Source organism: Budorcas taxicolor, chromosome 7 (assembly GCF_023091745.1).
Source record: "Budorcas taxicolor isolate Tak-1 chromosome 7, Takin1.1, whole genome shotgun sequence".
NCBI classification, from domain to species: domain Eukaryota; kingdom Metazoa; phylum Chordata; class Mammalia; order Artiodactyla; family Bovidae; genus Budorcas; species Budorcas taxicolor.
This window is the reverse complement of record NC_068916.1, coordinates 51,432,214-51,458,481: the sequence shown is the minus strand read 5'-3', so window position 1 is coordinate 51,458,481 and position 26,268 is coordinate 51,432,214. Positions and strand designations below refer to the sequence as shown.

At 41.6% G+C, this 26,268-nt stretch overlaps 2 protein-coding genes and 1 pseudogene across 2 annotated transcripts; all 3 read right to left on the bottom strand.

The window, feature by feature from the left end:
* Positions 1 to 2,782: 2,782 nt before the first annotated feature.
* On the bottom strand, positions 2,783 to 5,221 carry LOC128051740 (protocadherin alpha-3-like). Its single transcript, XM_052644379.1, has one exon. The coding sequence runs from the start codon at positions 5,219 to 5,221 to the stop codon at positions 2,783 to 2,785; it is 2,439 nt and encodes an 812-aa protein (XP_052500339.1).
* A 4,685-nt stretch (positions 5,222 to 9,906) lies between these two features.
* LOC128051024 (protocadherin alpha-2-like) lies at positions 9,907 to 12,372 on the bottom strand. The gene has a single exon (XM_052643524.1). It carries the CDS (start codon positions 12,370 to 12,372, stop codon positions 9,907 to 9,909), a length of 2,466 nt encoding a protein of 821 aa, XP_052499484.1.
* An 8,893-nt stretch (positions 12,373 to 21,265) lies between these two features.
* LOC128051023 (protocadherin alpha-1-like) lies at positions 21,266 to 23,236 on the bottom strand (annotated as a pseudogene).
* Between the last annotated feature and the right edge of the window lie 3,032 nt (positions 23,237 to 26,268).

Genomic DNA, 26,268 nt, shown 5'->3' with positions numbered 1-26,268 from the left:
GTTAGTTTTCTTTCCAGTTCTTGGCAAGCATGATCCTTGAGACATTAATAGTTCTGATGGTCAATAAGGCATTCCCAAATAATAAAGCACAATGTATTCTCCACACACACACCCCAATATAGAAAGACATAATGGTAGTTATTTTCAAACTTTGACTCTCGTGTTCATAAGCCGCGTACTCCATAGTTGTCTAGGACAAAAAACATCAGTCTAAGACTTTGGACTCCAAAATCACTGTAGATGGTGACTGCAGTCATGAAATTAAAAGACGCTTACTCCTTGGAAGAAAAGTTATGACCAACCTAGATAGTATATTCAAAAGCAGAGACATTACTTTGCCGACTAAGGTCTGTCTAGTCAAGGCTATGATTTTTCCTGTGGTCATGTATGGATGTGAGAGTTGGACTGTGAAGAAGGCTGAGCGCCGAAGAATTGATGCTTTTGAACTGTGGTGTTGGAGAAGACTCTTGAGAGTCCCTTGGACTGCAAGGAGATCCAACTAGTCCATTCTGAAGGAGATCAGCCCTGGGATTTCTTTGGAAGGAATGATGCTAAAGCTGAAACTCCAGTACTTTGGCCACATCATGCGAAGAGTTGACTCATTGGAAAAGACTCTGATGCTGGGGGGGATTGTGGGCAGGAGGAGAAGGGGACGACAGAGGATGAGATGGCTGGATGGCATCACTGACTCGATGGACGTGAGTCTGAGTGAACTCCGGGAGATGGTGATGGACAGGGGGGCCTGGCGTGCTGCGACTCATGGGGTCACAAAGAGTTGGACATGACTGAGCGACTGAACTAACTAACTAAAACTTCCCTGGCAGTCTAGTCATTAGGACTCTGCACTTCCCCTGAAGGGGGCAAGGGTTGGATCCCTGGTTGGAGAACTAAGATCCCCAGCATGTGCATGGTGAAGCCAAAAAAAGAAAATAAAATTAAATCTAGTGAAACTGGCCCTAGGCTCCCATTCTAGGAAAAGCCAGACTCCTTGCCACCATCATTTTTTTCTGAATTAAAACACAAATCTGAAAACATAAAACTAAAACTAAAGTAGTTTCAGTTATAGGACCCAACCTGTAGATTTGTGAAAAATGATTGGTATTAAACACTGAAACAAAGTAAAAAATAATCCTTGACCATTTACTCTATTTTGCTAATAATTAAATAAATAGATAAGGAATGCAGAAGAATAGAAAGGATATTTGGGAACTATTCAGTATTTACCTGATACAGTAGCAACACATCTCTAAAGGGCAAAATTTGAAAGTTTTAAAAGTGTCTTATTAGCTGAGACTCATGTTAGTCAAGAATTTGAAGAGGAGAACTGAATCTGAAGACTGAAGTCTCATATCCTAGAAGACAAGAACTCTGGATGACCCTATTATTTACAACAGGATGAAAATGATACCTAATAAAATAAATAGTGAACTGAGGTTGAACATGCTCTGGCTCTTATTTGATGGAGAGGGAGACACAAAGGACAGAGCCAGAAAGTGGAAATGGAAGTGGGAAAATGCAGGATTATCTATTTTATATGTTAGCCTCTGCTACAATGTCATTGAGTATTAACCAGGTTTCACCAATGAAACTTGAACAAGGACGTAGAAAGTTGTAGAGTACATACTTTGTATAGAAAAGTATTCCATACAATTAGAATGGAATACATGGGAACACATTCCCCTACCATGAGAAAGACTGGTGTCTTCATTTTTATCTCTAATGGTTTAGAAATACTTGCCCATTCTTCAGTCACTAACATGTCTAAGCTTTAGTTTCCAGTGGCAAAGAAACATCAATGGGAGTCCACTAACTTACTAGGAGAACTGAACAAATATCAATGAATGGTATGAATGGAAAATAATTTTACTTCCAGTTATTTGGAACTTTGTACTTACTATATGACACACATTAATGGGTTGGTATTCAGAGGAAGGTCACCAATAATGACATTGAACTTTTTGGATATTAGCATCCTTAATATTATATGTAAAAGAGATTAATGACAATAAGTTTTGCTAGTAAAATAGCTTTAAAATTAGATGTACAGTATTTTTCCAACACTGAGCAGGTAGAAAATAATACTTTTTGACAAGACTAATAATACTCTTCCAAAAGCAATATTTTCTAAATGATTATATAGTAAAGTGAATATTAAAATTTCACTTCCTGTTGATTTCTTAATGCTTACTAATAAAAAGTAGCAAGAAACTGAAGATGAAAAAGATACAATTCTAAAAGCAATAAATTTAATATTCTAGCTTTTTTGCCCAATTGGAAAACTAGGAACAATACACAGTATTGCAAAATGTGAGCACAAAAATTAAAACATCATGTTCAAGTAGAAAGAGGAAGTGAGAATCCAAATAAATAGATAAATGAGTAAAGGATCTATAGGAGAGAACAGGTTTAATAAACTAAACGGGCCAGTGACATTTGGACAAACATCTAGGCCAAATTTCACATGAGAAGTATCATTAGCTATTGAAGCATTGTACAGGAATTAGTACACCACAGTTAAAGTCAAATATTGTAAACAATGCAAAATACCCTGGAAAAATCTATTTTTTCTACCCAGACTTTTAGCAATATAATAATCCTCCAGCGATTTTTAAACACTGGCAAGTATGGTACTCATAACTTATTGCTGATTTGGTTCAAAATCATTCATTAGTCACAACAAATGCAAAACTTTTAACCACAAAACGAATACTTGGAAAAGTCTACTGCCAGAAACAAGACTAATTACTGTTAAAAATGCTTCCAAAGAAGCAGAAATAGTCAATTAAGAACAAAGACATCTTTGAAAGGATTTTTTAAAATTACTCACTTTGGCAGGAAGATCAGTCTCTACATCCAGCTGCTCTTCTCTGTCTCCACTAATGGGACCAGGTGGAAGACTAGGACTGAAGGCCATGAGGTCGGTCTTGGGCGGCCCCTCCCCAGAACACACCTTCTGCCGCCTCTCCCGTGAATAAGACCAGCTCCCCACCGCGCTGGAGCACACCAGCCTGCGCTTCACCGGCCCGCACGCACCCTCGCTGGGCGGCGCCGAACACCGCAGCGCCGTGTACAGCATCAGCGTGAGCACCAACAGGCTGGACACCGCGCAGATGGCGATGATCAGGTACACGTTCACATCCACCAGAACGGCCTCCGCTTCAGAGGCGCCAGACAATGCCCGTGAAGAGGCCTTGGGCGCCTGGCCGCTGTCCTCCAGCGACAGCAGCACGGTGGCCGTGGCCGTCAGCGCCGGCTCGCCGTGGTCTTTCACCAGCACCAGCAGGCGCTGGCGCGGCGCGTCCGCCTCGTCCAGGGCGCGCGTCGTGCTGATCTCGCCGGTGTACAGCCCCACGCGGAACGGGCTGCTCGCGCCACCCGCGGCCAGCTGCAGCTCGTACGACAGCCACGCGTTGTAGCCCGAGTCGGCGTCCACCGCGCGCACCTTCGCCACCACGTGGCCCGGGTCCACGGACCTCAGTACCACCTGGCTCAGCGCGCTGGGTCCTCCACCTGGCCCGGGCGGCAGTAGCGCAGGCGCGTTGTCGTTCTCATCCAGCACGAACACCTGCAGCGTCACGTTGCTGCCTAGGGGCGGCACGCCCGCGTCGCGCGCGCTCACCTGGAACTGCAGCAGCTCCAGCTCCTCGTGGTCCAGCGGCTGCAGCGCGTACACCTTGCCGCTCTCCGCGTGCACCGATAAGTAGCTCGACAGCGCGCGCTCACCCACCCGCCGCTCCACCAGCGAGTAGGACACCAGCGCGTTCTCCTGCGCGTCCGCGTCTCGCGCCGACACGGTGAAGATGTGGCGGCCAGGCGGGTTGTTCTCTTTCACGAACACCGTATACTCTGGCTGCGCGAACGCGGGCGCGTTGTCGTTCACGTCGGCCACCTCCACGGACACGCTGGCCGTGGCCGACAACGAAGGTGAGCCCCCGTCCCTCGCGGTCACCACTACCTCATAGTTCGCCACGCTCTCGCGATCCAAGACGCTGTCCAACACTAATGAATAGTAATTCTTGAAGGTGGACAGCAGCTTGAAGGGCACATGATGAGTTAAGGTGCAGGTCACCTGCCCATTGGCACCGGAATCGAGGTCGGACACGCTGATCAGGGCGATGACTGTGCCGACTGGAGCATCTTCTAATATAGGTAAAGAGAGTGATTTGATAACCAACTCGGGTACATTATCATTCGTGTCCAAAATTTCCACTAGAACCGTGCAGTGATCTGCCATTGGGGGAGTTCCTTTATCTGTTGCCTCTACCTGTATTTCATATAACTTAGTTAACTCAAAATCTATGTCACCCTTTACAATGATGTATCCATTAACGGGATCTAAATGGAATTTCGACAGAGTATCTGCTGATGTGTCTGTATTGAAAGAATACACAATGTCCTTATTTATTCCTTCATCCGAATCAGAGGCGTTAACAGTCACTACTAGGGTACCATTTGGTGCATTTTCAAATAATTTGACTTTGTAGATCGTGCTCTCAAACTCCGGAGCATTGTCGTTTACATCTAGAACGGTGATCTTCAGTTGAGTAGTACCAGTGAGTTCTGGTTTCCCACCGTCAACTGCAGTTATAAGTAAGTGATGCTCAGGAGTGTCCTCTCGATTTAGAAGTTTTTTCAGCACAAGTCCAAGGGATTTAAGTTCCTCATCATTTCTTTTTACATCCAAGGTAAAATATTCATTGGAGTTAAGCCTGTAAGTTAATAAAGAATTAGCTCCGATATCTGCATCTGATGCGCCCTCTAGCGGAATCCGAGAACCAGGCGGCCGGGATTCATAAATAAACAAATTTTTTACTGCCATTGGAAAAACCGGTGGGTTGTCGTTAATGTCCTTCACCTCCACCTCCACATGGAACACCTGCAGCGGCCGGTCCACGATCACCTCCAGGTGGATGCTGCATTCCGCCCTCGGCCCGCACAGCTCCTCCCTGTCGATCCGAGAATTCACAAACAAAATGCCATTCTGCAGATTTACCTCCAGAAGATCCCCGCGGTCCTTGGACGCCACCCTGAACAAGCGCGGCACCAGCTCCTCCAGCTCCAGTCCCAGGTCCTGCGTGATGCGGCCCACGAAAGTGCCGTGTTTGGCCTCCTCGGAGACCCAGTAGTGGACCTGGCCGCTCCCGGCCTCCCAGAATAGAAGAAACATTACCGAAAGCAGTAGTCGGCAGTCTCCCTGACCTTCTCTCCAGGAAAGTACCATTGCAAGCGTTTTCCAAGTATTGGGTCGCTTTTGCAACGATCAAAATTTTGAAAATACTTTTAGTTCCTTATTCTTCATTTCATAAATAATCATTCCATGCCCGTATTTCACAGATGGTGAGGAAAAGCAGCATCTTACTACGTAATGAATGCTGTATTTCTTCTGTGGTAAAATACCTTGTGGTGGACAGCGACATCATGTGGCTAAATGTGTAGGTATTAAATAAATCTATCTTTTCCTTCCATTGAACTTCCCTCAATTTTTTTCCTTGTTAATTTCCTTCCCACTCCTCAAAGTCTTCGTGTATTTTTTCAAAATATATGCTTAGAACTTTTCTACTAATTCGTGACTTTCAATTAGGCCAGTCCATTCCATACAGTTAAATATAGTAAAATAGTGATTATTGTTTTAACAGTAGTGGACATCTATTGGAAATATTTCCCATATGACAAGTGCTATTCCATTTGTTTTAACAGGGTTATCTCATTAAATTCTCACAACAACCTTCTGAGGTAGGTATTAATATGATTCAGTTTTTAGAAACACTGAAGTGGAAACATGTACAGGTTAGTAACTTAAAAAATAATATTGACTTGTGGTGTTGAGTGGGATCTCAATCTACTTCAAGATTCATGACTTTAACCACTTGACCACAAAGTCTACATTTTACAGAAAAATCAGGCCTTTGATATTTGTAACCATTAAAACAACAAAACTGGTAAAAATGTGTGCACACAATTTACTTCTATATTATTATGGCAATTTGTTACTTTATAAAATATGTTCACTTATATTTCTTCCTTTATAGAATGTCTACAAACCATTCTTGTGTCCTTTATCCAACAACTGCATCTTTGTTAGCTGTCTCAACTATTGTTTATATAAAGATTTCACAAGTCAGTCTTATTGTTGTTGTTAAGTCATTAAGTCATGTCTGACTCTTTTGCAACCCTATGGACTGTAGTCCACCAGGCTCCTCTGTCCATGGGACTTCTCAGGCAAGAACACTGGAGTAGATTACCATTTTCTTCTCTAGATAATCTTTCTGACACACTGATCAAACCCACATCTCCTGCATTGGCAGTCGGATTCTTTACTACTGAGCCACCAGGGAAGCCAAAGTCAGTATTTTACAGTACAGTTATTTTGTAAATTTGGTTTTTGCTGCATAAAAACACAGCAAATTGTTTGATTTGGATATTTGTTATATTCACATCATACCAGGGGAAATTATATTAATTTTTTGAATTTATACATTTCAATTTACCCGTATATCCTAATGGAGAAGGCAATGGCACCCCACTCCAGTACTCTTGCCTGGAAAATTCCATGGACGGAGGAGCCTGGTAGGCTGCAGTCCATGGGGTCACCAAGAGTCGGACACAACTGAGCAACTTCACTTTCACTTTTTACTTTCATACATTGGAGAAGGAAATGGCAGCCCACTCCAGTGTTCTTGCTTGGAGAATCCCAGGGACGGGGGAGCCTGGTGGGCTGCCATCTATGGGGTCGCACAGAGCCAGACACGACTGAAGTGACTTAGCAGCAGCAGTATATCCTAAAATGTTCCCAATATGAAATAATTGTGTTTTTACTAATCTTCACTCTGGATGAATTTCTGGCTTCCAATTTGTTAAAAAGTTGTTACTTGAAAGAACTGGTGTTTAATCATTGAAGAGAGAAAAATCGTTTTAGAATCTGACTCACTTATTCAACATATGTAAAACTAGGCCATGAAAGCGTTTGGAAGTTGAACAGAGAAAATTCATGGGAAGAGGTTGAATTTAGAGAGGTAAGAGTATGCCCAAATTTTGCTTATAATCAGACTCTTTTTAAATGAAATTGAACATGTGATTTAAGGGAATTCCTTGTTGATCCAGTGGTTAGGACTCATTGCTTCCACTGCTGGGAGTGTGGCCAAAAACCAACAAACTGTCATTTAAGTATTACGAGAATAGTTCTCATAACAGGTTTTTCCATGTACTCATTGAATGCAACCAACATTGCAGTTTACTCATATTTTATTATTCATATTTAGAATAGAATAAATTATCAATTAAATTTTAATGAATAAATAAGTGAATATTTTAAACTAACTTTCTTTAAAATATGAGGTAAATTAATGCTATTTGTTTATATCAAACATAATTTCTAGTTGATTTTGCTTCTTTGAAAAAGAAGTAAACATTTAAGACTTATTTTGGAAAAGAATGGTTCTAGGAAATAATTATAATTATCAGTATGCCAGTAGGTGCTTTGGTGGATCTTTAAAGGTAGTAGCTAGTTTTAAAATGAGAGGCAAAATTAAAAATTTTTAATATCATGGACTTCATATCAGTAAGATACCTTTAACAGCTTACTGTAATACTATACATTTCATGATACTTAAGAGTATACTTTTCTGCAAAATGGAATGCCATAGGGAATTTATAAGAGAGTAGACCCCATAATGATTATTAAGAGATGCTGCTAACTGCTAACTCGCTTCAGTCGTGTCCGACTCTGTGTGACCCCATAGACGGCAGCCCACCAGGCTCCCCCGTCCCTGGGATTCTCCAGGCAAGAACACCAGAGTGGGTTGCCATTTCCTTCTCCAACATGAAAGTGGAAAGTGCAAGTGAAGCCGCTCAGTCGTGTCCAACCCTTAGCAACCCCATGGACTGTAGCCCACCAGGCTCCTCTGTCCATGGGATTTTCCAGGCAAGAGTACTGGAGTGGGGTGCCATTGCCTTCTCCATTAAGAGATGACGGTAATACTAAAGAAACTATATGAGTTTAGAAAACTGAGCTAATATGTGGATAAAGTATTAGTGAGTAATATCTACTCTCACTTAGACATCTCTTGGCAACTGAATCAAGAAAATGTAAATAAGAAATAAAAGTCAGTAAGAGCTTATACAATGATCTGTTGTGATTCCTGGAGATATGGACACACTTGAATATAATATAAAAGCTTACAGTTTACCTAGAATAGAATATAGTGACTAGACTGTTGGTAGGAGAGGTTCCATTTAACCATTCATATTTTCTGCACGCAAGTCTCAAGAAAGTGATGAGTAGTGATGACTCATCTTAAGAAAGAGCTTTTTCCTCATCTGTTCAAGACATTTGTTTTTCTCTGTAAAGTCTCAGATGAACTTTTCTGATTCCCAGCAAATATATACTCCCTGCATTTTGAGGTATATCAACTCTGAGGTGCTAATAAAGTTTCATGCAGGAACAGATTATACTTAAATGGAGGTCACTATTTCCCCACCAAACTCCATTCCTTTAATAACAGATCCCAGATAGAAATGTATATTCTGGCCTATCTGTAAAATGGCTAAAGCTAAGATCACTTAGTGGAAGTTATTTTATGAATCATCAATATCCACATATGTTTGAGGGGGGAAAAGCAAATAACTATGGACCAAAGAGTAGTAGAAGGCAGTAATTTCACCCCAAGACATCTTCCTTTGGTTGGAAAAAAAGTGTTTTTAACATCCTTTCCAAATGTAACATTTACTCACCAAGTTTAGTGTTTAACCCAACATAATAGTTTCCATTGAATAACTACATTTTCCTTACCTTGTGTGTGGTGCTAAGTCGCTTCAGTTGTGTCTGGCTCTGTGAGACCCTATGGACTGTGGCCTGCCAGGCTCTTCTGTCTGTGGGATTCTCTAGGCAAGAATACTGGAGTGGGTTGCCATGCCCTCCTCCAGGCCCAAGGATCAACCCGAGTCTTTTAAAACTCCTGCATTGATGGGCAGGTTCTTACCACTAGCACCCTTCCTTATGTTACCTTTTGGGAAAACTCCAACTTCATAGGAATATGATTGCTGCCAGTCTTGGAAAATGTTATCACAGGCATTGTGTGTGGTGCCAGAGGGAGGTGGTCAATCTCTGCATAGTGGGAGATCTACATATATTGACCCAGTGATACACTTTAAGCCTGACTAAACATCCCACAAAATAAAGAGTGCGTTATAGTATTCTCCACTTGTTTGAAGAAAAAGTCCCACTACCTGGTCACCCCACAATGTGACTTTTTAAAATGATTTTTCAATTAAAGTTGAAAGGGAGCTCTTTTCTCAGTGAACTCTCTATTGTGTCTTAAAACTAAGAATTTTGCAAATGTGAAGTCTTTATTCCAAATACTGTTGAAAAACATATGTAAGATTAGCAATTATTTCGAAATTATGTCATGTGTTGTGATGACCTATGATATGTACTTTGGAGGTCCTGGCATTATAAATTTATTCAGGCTGCTTTTAAATACATGGAAAGAAAAATTAGCATATTAATTGTTACATAAACAGATAAAGACAAATTCTTGATCAAAGGAATAATTTGGGAAATTTCCAACATATTCTGACAGAATGGATGAATGATGTAAACTGAAAATATATATTACATAATCATGCTCTAAATTTCCCCAATTGTGATTTTTTAATACAAGAAAAACAATTTAGAGGTTATAGTAAATTTTCAAATTTTGCTGAAGTATTTTTTTCATTCCTTCAATCCTATTATTCATGGTGAAAGGAATAATTTGGAAAATTATTTTGGAATAATTTTGTAATTTATGGAAATTTCAAAATGTAAAAAGATCATCTAAGTAATTTTTTCTCAATGCAAGAAATTGATTTCTATTCATACCACATATTGCACAATAGGATAACGATATAAATAAAAACAACTATAAATCAGAATAATAGAATTATGGAGAACGAAGGAAATAAAACAATTTTAGAGATGATGGGGGAAAAATTAAGACTCACCTTTCCGAATTGTTCTGATTCGGAGAGTTGTTGTCTTTCGTCCGCTGAGCCTGGACCTTGAGGCAGGCTAGGACTGAAGGCCATGAGATCGGTTTTGGGCGGCCCCTCTCCAGAGCACACCCTCTGCCGCCTCTCCCGCGAATAAGACCAGCTCCCCACCGCGCTGGAGCACACCAGCCTGGGCTTCACCGGCCCGCACGCGCCCTCGCTGGGCGGCGCCGAACACCGCAGCGCCGTGTACAGCATCAGCGTGAGCACCAACAGGCTGGACACCGCGCAGATGGCGATGATCAGATACACGTTCACATCCACTAGAACGGCCTCCGCTTCAGAGGCGCCAGACAATGCCCGTGAAGAGGCCTTGGGCGCCTGGCCGCTGTCCTCCAGCGACAGCAACACGGTGGCCGTGGCCGTCAGCGCCGGCTCGCCGTGGTCCTTCACCAGCACCAGCAGGCGCTGGCGCGGCGCGTCCGCCTCGTCCAGGGCGCGCGTCGTGCTGATCTCGCCGGTGTACAGCCCCACGCGGAACGGGCTGCTCGCGCCACCCGCCGCCGGCTGCAGCTCGTACGACAGCCACGCGTTGTAGCCCGAGTCGGCGTCCACCGCGCGCACCTTCGCCACCACGTGGCCCGCGCCCACCGAACGCGCCACCACCTGGCTCAGCGCGCTGGGTCCTCCACCTGGCCCGGGCGGCAGTAGCGCAGGCGCGTTGTCGTTCTCATCCAGCACGAACACCTGCAGGGTCACGTTGCTGCCTAGGGGCGGCACGCCCGCGTCGCGCGCGCTCACCTGGAACTGCAGCAGCTCCAGCTCCTCGTGGTCCAGCGGCTGCAGCGCGTACACCTTGCCGCTCTCCGCGTGCACCGACACGTAGCTCGACAGCGCGCGCTCACCCACCCGCCGCTCCACCAGCGAGTAGGACACCAGCGCGTTCTCCTGCGCGTCCGCGTCTCGCGCCGACACGGTGAAGATGTGGCGGCCAGGCGGGTTGTTCTCTTTCACGAACACCGTATACTCTGGCTGCGCGAACGCGGGCGCGTTGTCGTTCACGTCGGCCACCTCCACGGACACGCTGGCCGTGGCCGACAACGAAGGCGAGCCCCCGTCCCTCGCGGTCACCACCACCTCATAGTTCGCCACGCTCTCGCGATCCAAGACGCTGTCCAACACGAGTGAATAGTAATTCTTGAAAGTGGACACCAGTTTGAAGAGGTCTTGGGGAATCAGGGTGCAGGTCACCTGTCCATTGGCACCAGAGTCACGGTCGGCCACCGTGATGAGAGCAATGACACTGCCCAGTGGAGCATCTTCTCGAATGGGAAGTGAAAGAGACGTGATTGAGACTTCTGGTGAGTTATCATTAATGTCCACAAGTTTTACTGAAATTTTACAGTGCCCAGACATTGACGGAGTCCCGTTGTCATATGCAATAACTTGAATATCATATAATTTCACTTCTTCATAATCTAATTGTCCCTTAGTTCTGATTTCCCCTGAGCTAGGATCTATGTTGAACTTGGTCTTTATATTCTGGGACACATCACTACTAAATGAATACACAATCTCACTATTTGATCCTTCATCTGCGTCAGAAGAATTTAATTTAATCACCAAGGTTCCATTTGCCACGTTCTCTAACAACTGTATTTTGTAAACTGATTGGTCAAAAGTAGGTTCGTTGTCATTCACATCTAATACCTTAATAAGCAACTGAACAGTGCCCGTGAGCTCAGGTTTGCCCCCATCAGTAGCCACTAGTAACAAATTAATTTCAGCAGTTTCCTCTCTGTCCAGAGATTTCCTCAGCACAAGAGACAAAGACTGACTTAGTTCATCATTTGTCTGTATATCTAGAAAGAAATACTCACTGGAGCTGAGCTTGTAGGTGAGAAGAGCGTTTACTCCGGTATCTGCATCAAATGCCCCCTCTAGAGGAAACCGTGAGTCAAGCAGTCTCGATTCGTGAAACCGGATAGTCTTTACCGCCACTGGAAATACTGGCGGGTTGTCGTTAATGTCCTTCACCTCCACCTCCACATGGAACACCTGCAGCGGCCGATCCACGATCACCTCCAGGTGGATACTGCACTCTGCCCTCCTCTCGCACAGCTCCTCCCGGTCGATCCGAGAATTCACAAACAAAATGCCATTCTGCAGATTTACCTCCAGAAGGTCCCTGCGGCCTTTGGATGCCACCCGGAACAGGCGCGGCACCAGATCCGCCAGCTCCAGTCCCAGGTCCTGGGCGATGCGGCCCACGAAGGTGCCGTGTTTGGCCTCCTCAGCGACTGAGTAGCGGACCTGGCCTCTCCCGGCCTCGCCTACAGCTAAGAGCAGAAGCAGCGGAAGCAGATGCCGGACCTCCACGCCCCTACTCTTAGAAGACACCATCACCAATTCTCAGTGAGTTGATCAAATTAGAATATCGTGTTGTGCAAAATTTTAAATGTTGTCCTCTAATCTCTGCTCAAGTCCTGCTGCCTCTCTTATTGCTCTCCTCTCTGGAGTTACAATAGGGTTCTGGGTATTTTTCTTCTTAGAGAACATACTGTGCTAAGACAGCGACATCATGTGGCCAAAATGTAGGCTCTACTGTTGATTGTGTGGATTTAAATTTTAACAATTGCTCAGGCTAAGTTTACTGATAGATTTCATTTAGGAAAAATACCTATCTTAAACTGAAATATATCATTTCCCCCTTTTACTGTGTTAAAAATATATAACAAAATTTACCATATCATCCACTTTTAAGTATAAAGTTTGGTTTGTTATAGTCACATTGTTGTGAAATATCTTGAGAACTTTCATCTTGCAAACATGAATCTCTATACCCATTAGAAAACAACTCCCCTTTTCCACCACACTGCATCCCTCTCACCACCATTCTACTTTCTGTTTCTACAAATTTGACCACTCTAGGTACCTCACATAAGTGAAATCTCACAGTTTGGTTGTGACTGGATTATTTCACTAAGGTTCACCCATGTTGTAGCATGTGATGAATTTCCTTACTTATAAGGTCAAATAATATTCTGATTTTTTTATATACCACATTTTGTTTATTCATTCATCCACCTGTCCATGGATATCTTGGTTGCTTCCACCTTTTAGCTATTGAGACTAGTGCTGTTTATAACCATGGGTATGAAAATATGGGCTTCCCTTGCAGCTCAGTTGGTAAAGAATCTACCTACAATGTAGAAAACTCAGGTTCGATTCCTGGGTTGGGAAGATCGCTGGAGAAGGAAATGGCAACCCACTCCAGTATTCTTGCCTGGAGAATCCCATGGACTGTAGCCTGGCAGGCTCCTCTGTCCATGGGATCACAAGAGTCAGACACAACTTGGCAACTAAACCATCACCACCATGAAAATATCTGTGAGACCCTGCTTCCAGTTCTTTTGGATATAACAGAATTTTTTTCTGTTTCTTCAAGTAAAACACATAGAAATCAAAGGATATTTTAGTTTATATTTTATAAATTGAAAATATATTTATATATTTAATTTTTGCTTTGTGATTTAATTTTGCTTTCTGGACTGTTCACAGATGTTTGTAAATTAATAATTTATTTTCCTCATCTGGATAATGTATTCTTAATTAAGAATATCCCCTTTTCTACTACATTTGGATTTTTATTCAAGAACAGTACAATTGATCTCTTTTTAGTGTTGAGAATATCTTACTTTAATAATTCTTAGCTGTCCCCTTCATATACAAATGATATGAAAATATGACAAAGATAACATATGGATAAAACAAAATGAATTGAGGGTAAGTCAGTGTCAAAATGCATAAAAGTTATCTTCAGTTACTCTAAGGAAGTCACAACCACAAAGAAGGCTGAACGCTGAAGAACTGATGCTTTCAAACTGTGGTGCTAAAGAAGGCTGAACGCTGAAGAACTGATGCTTTCAAACTGTGGTGCTAAAGAAGACTCTTGAGAGTCCTTTGGACAGTAAGGAGATTAAATCAGTCAGTTCTAAAGGAAATCAACCCCAAATATTCACTGGAAGGCCTGATGCTGAGCTGAAGCTCCAATACTTTGGCCACCTGATGCAAAGAGCCTATTCATTGGAAAAGACTCTGATGCTGGGAAAGATTGAGACATGAGGAGAAGAGGGAGACAGTGGATGAGATAGTTAAATGGCATCACTGACTCAATGGACATGAGTTTGAGCAAACTGCAGGAGATGGTGAAGGACAGGGAAGCCTGGAGTGCTGCAGTTCATGGGGTCGCAAAGAGTTGGACACATCTTATGACTGAACCACAATAAGGCAGTCACAAACTTTATTTTCAGCAAAGAGGAAAACAAAAATAAACTGTAAAATTTATAGTGTCAGTAAAAGAAAAAAATCCTTGCTAAAGAAAAACTAGATTTTCCTGGTACTGAAATCCAATGCTAATTTCTCCCTTGAGTCTAATATCTTAAGATACTTATGCATATCATCTATGAAGTATATATGTCTATTAATCATATTCTAATAATAAACTGACTTAAGCAAAAAAACCAGAACATTATTTATTGTTTTATACATGGAAATGGAAAATTATGTACTAGTTTCAGGAAGAGCTGGGTGTACACACTTTAATAATGTCATAAGAAAATTATCTCAACATTTATAATACTTTTACATGTGATGGCAAAAATGGCTAGGGTAGCTTTTAGGGTACCTATTTTCAGGCCACATGTAGTAACTCTCAGCAGAGAGAAAAATGCCCTTTTCCTAGTAGCCCAATAGACAATCACTTCCTTTGATCCTGTTTTAGATGACATATCTTTTCTTTAGTCAATAGTGGTGATGGTCCTCACACTGGCCAAATATGGTTTGCTTATTTATTCTTGAAGCCAGGAGATGAAATCAGGCACACCTAAATTATGTGGACTAAAAACAAGGAGGTTGGTTTTCGTTAAGGCCAGTACAAGGACTCATGTATTCGGTTTCTCCTGGAACTTAAAGTGATTGCACATAGCTGCTAGCCATTATATCATTAAGTAGTTGCAGTGCAACTGTATATTTGTAATACCCTATGGGTTTTTTAATGATCAGTAGCCACATACCAGCTACTGTTGACATATTAAGGAGTTATGCCTAAAATCCAGATATTAGCTTTAGGAAACATGGCTTGCTTAAAGAGAATTTTTGCAATCCTATAAACTAATTTTTTTCTGGAATTTGAGAATCATATGTCTGAAGGTATGAGGCACATTCTTCTGTTATTCAGGGTTTCTGAGGACCCGGAATATCTCTCCCCCTCTCTCAGAGAGATAGATTTCCATTGCCAGAAATGCAAGCACATTTCCTCCAATGGGGATAGGAGTCTGAGAAGCCAAGCTTAGCCAATAAGCTTAACATTTCTTTGCATCTGTAGTGGTTGGAATGGTAGCTCCCAAAAGATATATCCACTCAGAACCTTAAAATGTGTCTTTATTTGGAATAGAGATCTTTACAGACATAATTAAGATAAACCTAAACACATTATCCTAGATTTGGGTGGGTCACAAATCCAGTGACAAATATCCTTATAAGAGACAGAAAAAATGCACAGAGGCATGTGAAAGAAGGATCTGCAACCACTGAGACAGAAACTGGAGTTACACTGCCATGAGCCACAGAATGGCTAGAGCCACCAGAACCTGGAAGAGGCTGGGAAGAATTCTCCCCTTACAGTCTTCAGAAAGATCATGGCCCTGCCAACACCTTGTTGGACTTCTGGCCTCTAGAACTCTGAGAGAATAAATTTCTGTTGTGTTGTTTCAAGCCCCCAAGATTGTGGTAATTTGTTACATACAGAAGCATTACAAAACCAATATAGTATCCATTGCTAAGAATACCCTTTGCACTTACCAAAGCAAACTGTCAATTCCCTATGATTTTATGTCTCTGAGCATTCATTCTTCGAAAATGCTCATTCAAATCTTTCACAAAACTACAACAAAGCCCCTGAAGGAAGAAAACAAGAAAGGGAAATGGATGATAGGCAAGAAAAAAAAAAGAGGTGCCTAAAACATTTTAAATTCAGTTTATTATTTTTCTTCTCCTGATTTTTATATAAAAAGAAATCACTACACAATATTTTTTCCATAGAATCCAAGTTATATAATCTACTTAATGGTCAGATACTTTAGTGAAAGGGTCAATAAAAATGTTCTCCTATCAGTTGTATAGACTACATGTTGTAATGCTGTTCTTGTAAAATATATTCTATTCACATTAGTTTAATGGCAGTGGAACCCCAATAACCATGTTGCTGTATATTGACTGTTTCTATTTGAAATAAACATGATTTTATCTCTGACTCCTGCAAAGTCCTCTGTGGTTATGGGAGACTGGTCTAGGACAGCTTTTCTCCACATGTTGGCTCAGCATCCCAGAATATTTTGATCAATGGCATCTCAGCATCAACCTGTACTTCCACAAATGCTACAATAGGAAAAGACAGCAGGAGGCAATCTTTCACTGGCAATCATCTGTTTCTGCTTGGAAGTGACATACATCATTCACATGTATTTGATCAAAAAAAATCAAAGCTCAGGATAGCAAGGAAATGAAATCTTCCAGTGTTCCCAGAAGGAGGAGAACAGAAATATTGACAGTGGCTACCAAAATAAACAACTGTTTCTCATTCTCATCTATTTGCATTCTTGCCTGACCATAAGTCTCAAAGGTACTTTGAAGTGATACCTAACTTCTCTAATTATTTACTGTTATACTAGAAAATGGGCTTCCCTGGTAGGTCAGTTGGTAAAGAATCCTGCACTGCAGGAGACCCTGGTTTGATTCTTGGGTTGGGAAGATCCCCTGGAAACGGGATAGGTGGACCACTGCAGTATTCATAGGCTTCCCTGATGGTTCAGATGGTAAAGAATTCGTCTGCAATGAGGGAGACCTGGGCTTGATCCCTGGTTCGGGAAGATCTCCTGGAAAAGGGCATGGCAACTCACTCCAGTATTCTTGCCTGGAGAATCTCCATGGACAGAAGAGCCTGGCAGGCTACAACCCATAGGGTTGCAAAAAGTTGGACATGACTAAGCATAGCACAGCACATACTAGAAAATAACAGTAAGCTGAATGAATCACAAGCTGGAATCAAGATTGCCAGAAGAAATATCAACAACCTCAAATATGCAGATGATACCACTTCAAGAGCAGGAAGTGAAGAGAAGCAAAAGAACATTCTTGATGAAGGTGAAAGAAGAGAGTTAAAATGCTGCCTTAAAACTCAACATCCAAAATACTAAGATTACGGCATCTGGTCCCATGAATTCACGGCAAAAGATGGGGAAAATGTGGAAACAGTGTCAGATTTCATTTTCTTGGGCTCCAAAATCAATGTGGACGATGACTGCAGCCATTAAATTAAAAGATGCTTGCTCCTTGGAAGAACAGCTATGACAACCTAGATAGCTTATTAAAAAGCAGAGACATCACTTTGCTGACAAAGGTCCATATAGTAAAAGCTATGGTTTTTCCAGTAGTCATATATGGATGTGAGAGTTGGACTATAAGGAAGGCTGAGCACCAAAGAATCGATGCTTTCAAACTGTGGTGTTGGAGAAGACTCTTGAGAGTCTCCTGGACTGCAAGGAGATCCAACCAGTCAATCCTAAAGGAAATCAGTCCTGAATATTCACTGGAAAGACTGATGCTGAAGCTGCAATAATTTGGCCACCTGATGCAAAGAGCTGACTCATTGGAAAAGACCCTGATGCTGGGAAAGATGGAGGGCAGGAGGAGAAGGGGCAACAGAGGATGAGATGTATGGCATCACTGACTCAGTGGTCATGAGTTTGGACATGTCAGGTCAATGGTCATGTCAATTGACATGAGTTTGAGCAAACTCAGGGAGATAGTGAAGGACAGAGAAACCTGGCATGCTGCAGTTTGTGGGATCACAAAGAGTCAGACGCGACTTAGAAACTGAACAACAAATACTAGAAAATAGAATCACAGTTCTAATCTTAGAAAGGAAGTTTTCTGAAAAAGAAGAAACATATCAAGAGATAATCTTCTTGGGTATTATTCCTTATATTTTAGACAATGCTAATTTGTAGTATTCCCCTACAAATTAAATTACATTGTTATAATTATACCAAGGTAACTTGAAAGTATCCTAAAATCATAGTTATGAAATTTAAATTCATTACTGAAATTGAATAATCAAATGATAATATGGTATGTTTTACCAATATTTTACTGGAAGCAATGATAGGTTTTGTTTCCACTGGGATGATTTCTGGAGCCTTCATAGAAAAATGAGAATAAAAAGTATTAACAGCACAATGATCTCTGTCTAGTTTTTTCAGATAGATGACAAAGGTGTGAAGCTGCCAGCTTTAATGGATAATTAATATTAACCAAAACTAATCAAATTGCATGTGTGCTAAGTTGCTTCAGTTGTGTCCAACTCTTTGCAACTCTATGAACTGTAGCCCGCCATATCTGATAAGATCTCAGCATATATAACTTTACCTTTTGAAGATATGACCGTTTTAAGTTAATACATTTCCCAAATGAATGACTAATTTGAATTGTAAACATACCATGAAATATGTGCCAAGAAATAAACTTTCCCATAAATCTATATAACACGTTAATGATAGCAAAGAATGGTGGAAAAGTAGAAAAATAAGGCAACTGGGTCATCTTAATAAAGAAGAAGAAAGGAAAGAATACATTTCATGGAAGAAATCTTATAAAGGAAGACAAAACTATTGAAAGTTGGCACAAAGATTCTGAATGGCAAAAGAATATTAACTACGGCTAATAGCAGTCAGCATTATATTGCCTATTTTTAAAAAGTTATTAATAGAATGAGTTTCTCCTTTATAAGACAATTTGTTTAAACAAATAAAACTGAAAAGGCAATATTACACCAAATCCAAGTCTTTTCATAACACAATTGTAATTTTAAATGGGTTACAGTGTGATCACCTTGAAGTCAGGGACCTCACCTATCTTGTTTCACTCTTGCTAGGTCCCTACTTTCTACAGCAGGACTTAGTATGCAGTAGGCTTTCCATTTGTGCTTGTGGAATGGGTCCATCTGTAAATATATTGAGTGTCCCTAGAGAAATTCCTAAGCCTGGACATGGGGACATAGGTAGTGTGAATTAGGGAAGAGAAACTCTTTTGTGACTCAATTTATCTTTCCCAACTTTATAATCTTGCAAAGTTTACCTCACATTTAAAGGAGCTGGAAACTTGGCAAATATGACTTTAAAATTATTATTATTATTAATATTACTTTGGTTTTTGCCAAAAGCCTAGGGGGATGATGATTAATATTTGAAAAGTTACAGAAACATCTTGTTCTGTTTTTTGAAACACTCTAAGCAACAGTTCTCTATCAGTTCAAATCTCTAGAAACTTAACTACTAAATTATACCAACTTCTTATAGAATGCTTCTATAAGGGGACTTTCATAGGACATTTTCTGTATGTTTATTTGAATGTAGACAAAAATATGTTCATTTAATGCTTGTGTAACTTCAGAATCAAACATAGGAAATAAAATTTAACATTATGTTCTTGACTTAGTGACTAACAAGTATAATATTTTTAACAAATGTGTTTCAGCTGGTTTTGCAAAACTGCTATCAAACATACTCTTCAGTATATTGCTAAACCCTTACATAATGATCAGTAATCAACTGTTTGAGTTTACAGCAGAAAGAGAGTTTTTTTTTCCCCTCTCTTGAAAATTTGGTACAGAGAATTTCCTTTTATTCTTTTTTATATTTCTGTATTTACTTCTAGGAAGATGAGTATTAGTATTTGCACTCAACCTATTATTGATTTTTTGATAAATTGTTCCCACTCTTCTCTTGATCTTTTACTTTGACTTTTAAACAGATTTTAAAAATCATTCTTATATCTTCCATTGTAAGCTACTTTAAATACTTTATACAAGGCAATGAAGTGCATTAGAACAAGCCAATTTTGGATATCCTTGGGAAATTTAGAGGAAACTAAGTAAAAATACTGCACTTAGTTTTTCTGAGCCTCAGTACCTTCCTCTGTGGGGCCCTAAATGGGAAACCTTAAAAAAGATGGGTTAGCTTTGCGGTAGGAAACTAAGATGGCGCCTGGCGGAAGAGCTAGGAGCGTGGTCTATGTTAAAGTTTTTTGATTGGCTCTCTTGATTTCCGTGCACGTGGACAGTGCGTGATCACCATAGACTCCTGTTATAATGAAGGCACATGACGATTTGACCTTTAACGTGATTGGTGAAACTATGGCATATTACGATTTGACCTTTAACGTGATTGGTGCAACTATGGAAAGTCCCTCGCAGAACCTTCCTGCTTGCCTATATGAACCTAGAGTTTGTGGCAATAAAGCGGAACTGCTTAGACGGAAGTCCTGTCGCGTGTAGTTGTATCTCGCTCGCCGAGGGGCTGGGTTGGCGGACAGCAGGCTCACCTCTCCTCGGGACCCCTTGGCTTTGCTGAGGGAAGTTCCACTGCCTCTCTCTTTCTGCAGAGCGCCCCCAGCATTCATCCACAAAGTGAGATCAAAGTATGCACTTCACAAAGTTATTGGAAAGGCTGAGAGAAATAAAAATAAAGTGCCTTAGAACATTTGTGAGTAAATGGAAGGTGCTCAGTAAGTGTTGCCTATTCAATGATCCTATAATAACAAAATCATTCCACATCAATCTTTCTAGAACCAGGAGAACTCAAAGTCATTGGCATCAGGATAGTGACCATAATGGCAACCAAAAAATAACTATATTTTAATACAAAAGTTAAAATATCATCCTAAAATGTATTTTAAATTACTTTTGCTTAAAATGATTTTTTAAATTGCCCAGTTTGAAACTTAAAATATTAAGGAAAGGCAAATGGTTTCTAAAAATTTGCCTATAATTTTTTGTCCAGAGCTTGACATTTCATTATGAGAAATGAAAATGTCACTGTATTTGACTACATTAAGATCCTATGTTAAATATGCTCAAACCTACTTAATACTTCAGTATTTCTTTCAAAAGCATCCTGCTATTTAAACCAAGGAATATGATGATTTGTCCCTATATGTGCTTGTTGTTTGACTCCAAGTTCAATTCAAGGTGCAGCAATATGTAATAGAATAAACATCTACAATAAATGGTAAGATTTGTTCTGACTTTAGCGAACACTTGGAATACAGTTTTTAAAGTGACATTTGAAAAGATGGTTAGATAAAAAATTAAAAAACTAAACCTAAAGCTTGGAAGTTGAATTTACATTACCAGAAAGATCCGAATTTGTTTCTGGATATTCATTTCCTCCCAACGTGTTCAGACCTGAACAAAGACGGAGCTGGAAGCCATGAGGTCGGTGTTGGGTGGTCCCTCCCCAGAGCACCCGCCCTCTGCTGAGTCTGCTGAGAGTAAGACCAGCTCCCCACCATGATGGAGCGCACCAGCTTAGGCTTCGTGGACCACATGCACCCTCGATGGGCAGCACGGAGCACCACAGCGACGTGTACAGCGGCAGCATGACATCAACAGGCTGGACACAGCACAGATGGCGATGGTCAGGTACACGTTGACATCCCACTAACACCATTTCTGCTCCGGCGATGCCCATCGAAGCCCACAAAGAGGCCTTGAGCACCCAGCTGCTGTCCTCTGGCACGGTAGCCATGGCCGGCAGCGCCGGCTCACCCTCGTCCTTCACCAGCACCAACAGGCGCAGTGCGTCCACCTTGTCCAGGGCGTGCGTCATGTGGATTTCGCCAGTGTACAGCCCCACGAGGAATGCGCTGTGCTCGCCACCCACCACCGGCTACAGCTCGTATGACAAACACACATGGTAGCCCCGAGTCCTTAAGACAGCTTGTGGTATAGCCCAGTCCGCATCCACTGTGTGCGCCTTTGCCACCACGTGGCCCGCACTCACCTACCCTGCCACCAGCTGGCTCACCGCACAGCCCAGTCACCCAGCTCAAGAGGCAGCAGCCAGGCATGTTGCAGTTCACATTGGCCACCTCCACGAGCATGTTGGTCGTGGTCGACAGGGAAGGTGAGCACCTTACAGTCACCATCACCACATATTTCAAAACGCTTTCACAGTCCAGGGCTCTGTCCAGCACCAATTAATTCTTTTAGGTGGACATCAGCTTGAAGGGGACATGAGGCCTCAGGGTGCAGGTCACCTACCCACTGACACCACAGTCACAGTTGGACAAGGAAATGAAGGCAATGACAGTGCAGAGTGAAGGGTCCTCTAACTGGTAGAGTATGATCATTTACATCCAGCACTCACTAAAACCTTGCAGTCATTTGATACTAGAGGACCTCCTTTATCAACTGCTTTTACCTGAATTTCATAGGGTTTCATTTCTTCGTATTCAGTCTACCAAATAGCCTAATTTCCCCTGAGCTGGAATTATTTTTGAAGCTGTTTCTTTTTATGTCAAGAGGGATATCATTGCCAAAGGAAAAGGCAGTTTCACCATTTACACCTTCATCAGCGTCACAGGTGTTTAATGTGATCACTAATGTTCCATTTGCTATAGTCTCTAATAAGTACACTGTGTACACGGCCTGGGCAAACAATGGAGCGTCAAGCACTGTGATCAGCAGCTGAACTGTACCTTCTAGTTCTGGTTTGCTCCCGTCCCAGTGGCTGTCAATCATAAATGAAGTTCTGTTGTTTCTTCTTATCCAAAGACTTCAATTCAAGTTAGAGTGACTTAGTTCACCACGTGCCTGTACACCCAAAAAGAAATAAACCCTGGAGCTGAGGGTTAGAATAGCATTGGTACCAATGTCTTTGATAGCAGCGCCCTCTATCGGGAAATGCGAATCTAGCAATCTAGATTCAGAAATAAATTAACCTGTTTCTCTTGCTCCAAAGACCAGAGGATTTTTATTAAAGCGTGCACCTCCACATCCACAGGGAAAACCTGAGGCGGCCTGTCCACGATTACCTCTAGGTGGATACTACATTTGGCCCTCTGTCCACATAGCTTCTCTCAATGGATCTGAGAATTCACAAACAAAATACCATTCTGCAGATTCATCTTCAGAAGTTCCCTGTGGAACCAGTTCCCCATGCAACCCAGAACAGGCATGGCACCAGCTCCACCAGCTCCAGCTCCAGGTCCTGGGCGATGCGACCCACGAAGGTGCTGTGTTTGGCTTCCTCAGGGACCAAGAATGTATCTGGCCACTGCCAGTCCCTCAGGCTGTAAGGAGCAGAAGTGAGAGCAGCAGGCTCTGAAGTCTGGCCACCTCTCCTTGAAAATAGCATTGAAAAAGCATTACACCTTTCCTGTCACTCTCACTTTACTTTAAAATCTTGCTTTTTTAAAGCTTCATATTTGAAATAAATTATCTTTTTACAGTTTTTGTCTTCTCTCTGGTGGTGGTGACAAAATGGTTTCCTTCTTTAGTTTTTGGTAATTAGTCTATGAAAACATGAGCTTCCTTGGTGGCTCAGTGGTAAAGAATCTGCCTGCAATACAGGAGATTTGGGTTCAATTCCTGGGTCGGGAAGACCCCCTGGAAGAGGGCACGGCAACCCACTCCAGTCTTCTTGCCTGGAGAATCCCCATGGACAGAGGAGCCTGGTTGGCTATAATCCATAGGGTCACAAAGAGTCAGACATGACTGAAGCAACTTAGCAGCAGCAGCAGCAGCATATGGAAACATAGGCTTCCCAGGTGGCACTAGTGGTAAAGAACCTGCCTGCCAATGCATAAGATGTAGGAGACACAGTTTCCATCCCTGGGTCTGGAAGATTCCCTTGAGGAGGGCATGGCAACACACTCGAGTATTCTTGCCTGGAGAATCCCATGGACAGAGGAGCCTGGTGGGCTGCAGTACATAGCATTGTAAAGAGTTGGACATGACTGAAGTGACTTAGCAGGCATGCATATGGAAATATACAGAATCTCAAGGGACCATAAATAGCCAAAACAATCCTGAAAAAGAGCAAAGCCAAAAGACTCACATTTCCTCATTTCAAAACTTAATACAAAGCTACAGTAATCAAAACAGTGTGGCACTGTCATAAAGACAGACACATAGACCAATGGGATAGAAAAAAAAAAATCCAGAAAGAAATTCTTACATATATGGTCAAACGATTTTCAACAAAAGTGCTAAGACCGTTCAAGAGGAGGAAAAATAAGTCTTTTCAACAAATGGTGCTGGGAAAACAGGATATGCTAAATTGCTTCAGTTATGTCCGATTCTTTGTGGCTCCTCTGTCCATGGGATTCTCCATGCAAGAAGACTGGAGTGGGTTGCCATGCCCTCCTGCAGGGGATCTTCCTGACCCATGGATCAAACCCACATCTCTTACGTCTCCTGCATTGGCAGGTGGGTTCTTGAGCACTAGCACCACCTGGGAAAACAGGATATCGTTATGAGTTATACCCTTACTGACCACCACATACAAAAATTAACTCAAATAGATCCATGACCTAAATTTAAGACTTAAAACTGTAAAATACTTAGCTGAATACATGGCAAAAGCTTCATGACTTTCAATTTGGTGATGATTCCCTGTATGTGGTACAGGCAACAAAATAAGAAATAGACAAATTAGACTCTGAAAAAGTTGAAAAATAATTTTTCCATCAAAAGACACTATCAAGGACTTCCAGTTTCTAGTTCTGAATGTAAGAGGCTTTGAAATCACCACTCCATTCTAACAACAAAAATTGAGCAGACTGAAAAAAGTCAACAACCTCTTTTGGATATGTAAGAGAAGGGAGGACATAGGGCAAACCACTGCCCCCAAAATAAAAGAAATAGGGAAATACAGAAAGTCAGAGATTACTGACACAGAGACCCAAGAGCAGAAGCCACTATGGGAATCAGAGCTGGAGCAGGAGTATTTAAATTATAATGCATAAAGTGCTTGAGGCTCAATGTGGATGAGTCTCAGAGCTGAAAAATCTAGGGGGACGTATTTTGAGGTGGAGGAAATCGGAGAAGGCAATGGCACCCCACTCCAGTACTCTTGCCTGGAAAATCCTGTGGATGGAGGAGCCCGGTAGGCTGCATCTATGGGGTCGCTAAGAGTCGCTGAGCGACTTCACTCTCACTTTTCACTTTCATGCAGTGGAGAAGGAAATGGCAACCCACTCCAGAGTTCTTGCCTGGAGAATCCCAGGGATTGGGGAGCCTGGTGGGCTGCCGTCTATGGGGTCACACAGAGTCGGACACGACTGAAGCGACTTAGCTTAGGGCAAAAATATTTTGAAATTTATCTCCCAGAGCTTGACCATATTCCTACAGTAAATATCAGAAAAACAAAATCCCTTCATGTTTCTGGCAGTGGGAGGGGAAAAGGAACCATTGTGAAATACCCAGAGTACTCTTTGCTTCTTAAGAAGCCTTCCCTCAGGGGAAACTAACTAATGGAAGTTTAATTATTTATTGTTTATTATCAGAACCTAACTGACCTAAAGGAAAGGAAATACCCAGTTCCAGCAGACTCTAACCTTCCCTAAGACAGAAGAAAAATACCCAATTCCAGGGCATTCTAGCTATCCCATCTGACCTGTGGTGGAGGGAATGAGAAACACTTGTGAAGTTCATAGTGCAGAAGCATAAGGTCACTAAAAGACTGAGACCTAATCATAGGACTATAGAATGTTTCCCTTCACCCCACACCTCACTACCTCATTATGACTAGACTAGTTATAGCAGTTCTTTCTACCAGGTATATTATATCCAGCTATCAATAAAAAATTATGAGGTATACCAAAAGGGGTGAAAAAACTCCACGATTTGAAGAGCAGAGCAAACATCAGAACCAGACATGACAGGAATGTTGAAATTATCAGATTGGGATTTTAAATCAACTATGGTTAATATACTAATGACATCAATGGATAGACAATATATAAGAACAGAAGAGATGGGCAATGTAAACAGAGATGGAAGTCCTAAGGAAGAACCAAAAAGAAATGTTAGAGATTTTTTAAAAATGTAATGGAAATGAAAGATAACTTTGATGACTAATGATGAATTTGATCTTCATTAGTCGATTGGACATGGATGAGGAAAGAATCTCTGAGCTAGAAGATATATCAATAGACTCCTCAGAAAATGGTAAGCAAAGAGTAAAAAGGTTTTAAAAAAACAGAACATAAAATCAAAGGACAGTAGGCCAAATTTTTAAAAGTATAACATGCACATAATGAGAGTACTAGGAGAAGAAAGAGAGAAAAGGAAAAAATATTTGAGATAATAATGACTGAGAATTTCCTCCAAATTAATTTCAGACATCAAATCACAGAACCAGGAAGCTCAGATAACACTAAGCAGAATAAATGCCA

Excerpts from the sequence above, each read along its gene's own strand:
- LOC128051740 (XM_052644379.1), bottom strand. The coding sequence starts at position 5,221 with ATGGTACTTTCCTGGAGAGAAGGTCAGGGAGACTGCCGACTACTGCTT.
- LOC128051024 (XM_052643524.1), bottom strand. The coding sequence starts at position 12,372 with ATGGTGTCTTCTAAGAGTAGGGGCGTGGAGGTCCGGCATCTGCTTCCG.